The 6,387-nt window shown below is 50.2% G+C and overlaps 1 protein-coding gene across 1 annotated transcript; it reads right to left on the bottom strand.

Annotated features, from left to right (window-relative positions):
* Nucleotides 1-3,292: 3,292 nt before the first annotated feature.
* Nucleotides 3,293-6,382, bottom strand: LOC104502706 (cytochrome P450 1A4-like; the record flags this gene model as incomplete). Its single annotated transcript, XM_010157576.1, has 6 exons — nucleotides 3,293-3,599; nucleotides 4,797-4,883; nucleotides 5,290-5,413; nucleotides 5,502-5,591; nucleotides 5,858-5,984; nucleotides 6,194-6,382. Coding segments are annotated over 6 exons (924 nt in total), but the record flags the coding sequence as incomplete, so codon positions are not given.
* Between the last annotated feature and the right edge of the window lie 5 nt (nucleotides 6,383-6,387).

Below are 6,387 nucleotides of genomic sequence, written 5' to 3'. Positions count from 1 at the left end.
GCGGCGCTCTACGCATGCGCGGCGGACACACGGAGTGCCGTGCACCGCCAAGCGCGGCTGGGCACATGCGCCGTACGCGCACGCGCGGTCCCGGGGGTGCAGGTCCGTTACCGCAGGCTCCGCCGTCGTGTGGCTCTGGCGCCGTGTCCTGAATCAACTGCGGTGTCTGTCACATCCCCACTGCCTCTGTGACTTCTGTCACCCCTCCATCCCACCGTCATCACCTCTATCACATCCGTGTCGCTGCTGCTGCTACACGTCCCCTGTCACGTTCTCCATCGCCTCTGCCACACCTGCCTCCCCTGGGCGAGCTCTGTCACCTCCACCTCACCACCATCACCTCCATCACTCTTCCATCACCTTTGTCGCACCTCAATCGCAGCTCCATCACACCTCCACCACTTCCTTCATACCTCATAGAATCATAGAATCTCAGACTGCTTTGGGTTGGAAGGGACCTTAAAGACCATCCAGTTCCAACCCCCCTGCCATGGGCAGGGACACCTTCCACTAGACCAGGTTGCTCCAAGCCTCATCCAGCCTGGCCTTGAACCCTTCCAGGGATGGGGCATCCACAGCTTCTCTGGGCAACCTGTCCCAGTGCCTCCCCACCCTCTATGGGAAGAATTTCTTCCTGATATCCAATCTAAACCTCCCCACTTCTAGTTTAAACTCGTCACCCCTTGTCCTGTCACTACAGGCCCTTGTAAAAAGCCCCCCCCAGCTTCCTTGTAGCCCCTTCAGGCACTGGAAAGCTGCAATAAAGTCTCCCTGGAGCCTTCTCGTCTCCAGGCTGAACAAGCCCAATTCTCGCAGCCTTTCACCACAGGAGAGGTGCTCCAGCCTTCTGAGCATCTTTGTGGCCTCCTCTGGACTCACTCCAACTGGTCAATATCCTCCATCACCCTTACCACTTCGCCCCGACTCACTGGCAGAAGCAGAGCTGCATTCATCTCCCACTTTCTCCTCAGCTCCATTAAAATCAGCTTTTCTCCCCTACAAAACCCTAGGCTCTTTCTCTCGTTACTTAGAGGAAGGAGCGGGTGGGGTGCTGGACTCAGGCACTGTCTGATCTTCCTGAGCTAAATGACAGGCTGTGCCAGGGATGCTAATTAAACACAAAATCATTCTGATATCAGTCAGTAACGATGTAAAGGTGAGCGAAGTCATGGCAGGAGGAAGGCCTCTCTTCCAGAGAGCAGCCTTCCCGCAGCACAGCCACAAAATTAAAAATACCTCCATGGTACAATAGATTTAAAAAGCCGCTGAATTATTCAGCTGTCCTTTATGTACCTGTAATGGATGGAGTCAAATGTTAACATTTCTGCACTTATTTTGATTTTGTCCCTGTGTGGGGGAGAGTAGCTCACACCACAGAGCACCCCAGGGCAGGGATCTGAGGAGGAGCACAATTTTCAGTAGAAGACTGAATTTTGCCAAGACTCCTGATACTCCTAACCCTCTTCATGGGCTTTGTGCTCATGCAAATGTACACATGGTATTGTCCCAAAAGTGGGATTGTTTACCCAAACATTTACAACAATGAGGCAAGAGCAGTTTCCTACCCCACCAAGCTGGAAAAGCTGGAGAGATGGTCCCTGCAGGGATGCCACTCCAGATATGCACAGACCCAAATTTTCCATATACCCTCTTATTATTTGCATGACAATTTAATGTTTATTGCCTTTTTTTTTTATGTAAAGCCTGGGAAAAAAATGTGCTCTAAGATGGGGAAGAGTGGAGCAGGCAATAGCTCAAAGCATCCCTCTGTGGATTGCCTCCCTGAGGACTGTGAAAGGCTGTTTTGAAGCTAATTGATTAATTTTTTTTCAGGGATAGAAGGGCTATTCCTGATTTGTAGTGAAATTCTGAACAGAGCTTGGCATCACCTCTCCACAAATCACAGCCACGGATTTAGCTTCTGTATATACACAAGGGGGGGACGAGAGCCAGCACCCATGAGGACTAAAATCTCCCCCTAATGCCACTTGTGTCACAGCCCCCACAGTAAAGGAACAACCATCTCATGTCCCCATAGGAAAAGTACAGATCCAACATATCCAAGTCAGATTTTAAGGATGAAAAAAAAGCGTAGGTTGCCCACCCCATCAAAAAATATTTTCCCAGTGGAATAAAACCAGCAAAAAACTTTCACATAAGTATTTATTGGGTTAGAAATACTGTGCAGTTTATATCCCAGCATACGGCTGCATTCCACACAGGTACAAACAAGCAGGAATCACTGCTCTTTTTCCCATCAGAATTCACCTTCATGCTGGCTAAAGCTGACTGCAACATAAGGCTGAGACATCTCCTGCTGTCCTCAAACCCTTGCTCCTTTCACTAGTCTGAATATAAAAATCTATTGGCTTGCTAGGAAAAAAACCCCAAACAAAACAAAAAACACAAAACCCAAAACCAGTTAAAACAAGCAGCAAATAGATAGTCTGAAAGTCAGAAGTGTTCTGCTGTGCCTTTTACTGCTTCTTGTCCCTTATACTCAGTCCTTTGGTATTTTCCAAGAGGCTTCCTGGTAGGAGTTTAGCTAATATGTCAATTTATGAGCAGCACTACTTAGGGAATTTTTTTCTCCCCTCTAGTAGGCTGTCCCTAAGGATTGGTAAAAACACTCAGGATTCATTTCATGAATTTATGTTCAGGGAATTCAGCTGTGCAAGTGTGTGCTGGGGATGGGTGCTGGCACAGGGGTAGGTCTGGCCTCTGCATCACCTCAAGAGCTCTTGAGCAGGCAGGTGGAGCAGCAGGGAAAGCCCGTTCCCATCGGCACAAGGAGCTGAAGGTTTTGCAAACAGCTCTGCCAAACAAGCTTGAAAGACTCTCACCCCATGGGAAGAGGCTGGCCAGGTTTCTTGGGTTATTCCTATTTGGTGGATGAAGGGAGTTGCCCACAGCAGCCCTGGCTCTGCTTGCGGTGCCTGGGTAGGGCAAGGATATCCCTTCCTGACATCCCACACCACTTCTTCCAGCCCAAAGCCTCCTCCTCCCCACTGCAGGGCTGGGGTCCCCCTGGATCTCCCCAAGACAGATGAGCACCTAGGCTCTCTGGTGAGCTTTCCTGCAGGCAAGGGCAACGGAGCTGGCTGGGGGGCTGCGAGGAGACCAGCAAAGCTGGCTTTATCCCTCCCCACTTGCATTTACAGAGATGAACCAGCCTTCCATGAAGCCACACGACGAGGGGCTGTGCTGGCTTCTAGAGAGCGTTAGCAAAAGCAAGCGGTGTCCAACTCCAAGGGCTGGCTTTCTTATGCAAAGTGATGCTTCCTCCCACAGCTTATGGGGAGCTTGTTGTGGGGAGACGCTTCTTAATCTGGAAACTCTCACATTTCTTGTATTTCATTGTCAGTCCGTACTGAGGGGTGATGTCCACCTCCTCCCCAGGGCGGAGGCTGAACTCCAGCTGCTGCAGCATGGTGGCCAAGAAAAGGAAGACTTCCCACCGGCCGATGGACTCCCCGATGCACCGCCTCTTCCCCAAGCCAAAAGCCATCACTTTGTCGCTCTCAGTCCTGCTTATTTCGGTCCCCGCAGCGTTGAGGAACCGCTCGGGGTTAAAGGTTGAGGGGTCTTTCCAAAGCTTCCTGGAGCAGAAAGAGACACCTGAGAAAGCCATTTTCACCCACTGTGATGGCAACAGCAGTCAAAAACTCCTTGCAGAGACAAGCATTGCAATACTTTTTCATTTCACCATCCAAAAGCTTTGGTGACCCCTATCCCTGATCTCAAATGACAACTGCATGTCAGACCCCAGCAGCTCAGGCTATTGAAACCTCCGTTTCAAATTCAGACTGTGTTTGCCTGTGCAGATACTGGGGAATGGTTTAATTCTTGTATTATCTAGAGGTCCTGCAGGGTCAGCTGAAAGGAAAAAATCTGTGCACAGGAATCGGTCAGTACCTTTTAAAAAGGAAGAATGGAGACCTGAGGGTTCTCCTAGCCTGAATCCACCTAGGAAAACTTCCCAACCTGTCCCAGCCTGGGTTCTGAGACGTGCCACGTGGGATTTTCCAGTGCCTTAGCTGAGAATTTTGGCTTGGATATGGGGAATCCTCTCTGGCCCTAAGGACAGCATTCCCATTGCAATGCTCACCAGCGTGTATAGAGGAGTGGGTTGTAATACTTTTGTGCTGCTGGGCTATTTGGACACAAAACTCTTCAGCTTCTGATCCAAAATACCTGGTCAGGGAACCACCTTTTATGTCAAGCTTTAGTCAATATTCTCCTCCCAGGAGGGTCTCTACTGGAGAGCAGTGGAGGGGTAAGATGGGGGTTTGGTCTCCAGATCACTTTTCAATCACCAAAGCCAACTACCAGCCATAACAACACGAGTTTAACAAGAGTCGCATCAGGATGTTTTTCTCCCTGAGAGAGGGAACCAGGCAGTTCCCATTCAGCACATCCAGAGCCATCAGTCTGGATCACAAGGGCTGCTTGGCAGGAGCACCTACTGATTCCTGTTTATTCAGCAGCCCAAGCTGCCAACCCTCACACATACACGGAAAATCCACTGCACTGAGGAAATCACCACATTATTGAACACCAATTGAGTAAGCCCTGATGATGGGGAGTTGCTGACCAAGTCAACCCAGAACAGCCCCATGGCCAGGAGACCTGAGGCGAGGCTCAGCATCAAACCCACATGATTTTTGGTCTGATCTGCCTTTTCCTGCCTTCATGACCCATTCACCTTTTGGCATGTTGCTCTAAAGGATCAGTGATCTTGATGCCAACCGAAGCCATCGCAGCCTGGATCAGCACAGGGGATTTGGTATACTTACTCATCGTGATTCACTTGCCACTGGTTGACAAACACGCAGGTATCCCTGGGGATGTAGTAGCCATTCAATGATGTCGCTTTTGTCGTACTGAAAGAAATACAGGTGGAGGGGAAGAGAAGTGAGGAGACCTGCAGCTGTGTGCAGACTAAAGCTTGGCAAGTCCTAGGAGATTTCATTTTCAATGACCTATTTGTACTCTTTGGACTGGCTAGGAAATACCCCAATTTGTATTTGGGAGATCAAAATGTCTTTGTTAACACTTTTCCTCAAGCCAAAAGATTTCAGTTTCAGGAAACTGGACGAGTTGTGTTGCGGTTTCCCTCAAGGCAGGGGGAAATATAATCCCAGTGGTGTATAATCCCCTCCACTAGCAAAGGCTTTGAAGTAAAACTACCCTCATTCCCAGACAATTATCTGCCTAAATGGCACCTCCCAGAAACCCCCCCCCCATATAAACATGTCAGCTGCTCCAGCCCATACCTCCAGCCCATACCTGTGCGGGATGGTGAAGGGCACGAAGGAGGAATGCCTTAACATCTCCAGGATAAAGGCTTCCATGTATGGCAGCGAGCCTCGATCCGACAGCCTCGGTCTCCTCTCCCAGCCAATGGTCAGGTCTGCAGGAGGTTGAGAGGAGGGACCAGGCTGGGGTCAGCCCTCACTGGAGAGGTTTTGGCCCCAGAGGAAACAGGTTCATGGACTCACCTAGTTCTTCCTGGATCTTCTTCTGGATGTCAGGGTACAAGGCAACATACATGAGGCTCCAGGATAAGGCAGTTGTCACAGTGTCAAAGCCTGGATGGACATAAGGAAGGCATTTAGTTATCAAAAGAGGACAGGCAAGCAGGTTTAGAGATCCCACTCTAGATATTTGCCTTGGAGCTGTTCCCTCATTAGCTATCACTGAAAAGCCATCTGCTCTGGTTGCTGCTCAGGAGGGCACCTGAGAGCCCAGCAGCTGCTCCAAACACCCAAGCACAGCCAGGGTCTCACTCCAACAGCTCCAGCTTCCCCCCTGCAGCCTCCCAGCAGCAAGGCTTTACCCTCAGAAATGTTCTCACCTGCCCCAAAGAGGTCATTTACGATGCTGATGATCTTCGCTTTGGAGAGCGGGACACGGGCATCCTCTCCTGCACTCTTATCCTGGCAGTGCTCGATCAGCGAGTCTGTGATGTCTCGGATGTGCTCCTGGGGAAGAACCAGTGGATCAGAGACACCCAGGGCTGGGGCAACACCTCCTCCCCCAGCCAGTGCCAGCTCCCAAGGGATTAACTGCAGCTTGGAGAGCTCCAAGGATCTTTCCTAGGCAGAGGTGGGGGGACAAGGGAGTGTCCACTTCCTCCCATTGTCAGGCAAACAGCATCTCTACCCACATCCTAGACTATCCCAGATCTTACCTTATCAAAGCTGGTGTAATGCTCCTGGACAATTTTTTGCACAAAGAAGTTGAAACGCTTGTTGATGTCTTTAAAGAGATGCATGGTGTGGCTGGGAAGGTACTGGAGCACAGGGATGAAGTCAGCAGGGTTGCCAGAAGCAGCTACATCCCCAAATTGATTGCTGAGGTTCACTATATTGAGCAGCTCTTGGT

The sequence above is a fragment of the Eurypyga helias genome, unplaced genomic scaffold, assembly GCF_000690775.1.
Source record: "Eurypyga helias isolate BGI_N326 unplaced genomic scaffold, ASM69077v1 Scaffold18418, whole genome shotgun sequence".
Lineage (NCBI taxonomy): Eukaryota > Metazoa > Chordata > Aves > Eurypygiformes > Eurypygidae > Eurypyga > Eurypyga helias.
Note: the sequence above shows the minus strand (reverse complement) of the source record. Positions and strands in the feature narration are given on the sequence as shown.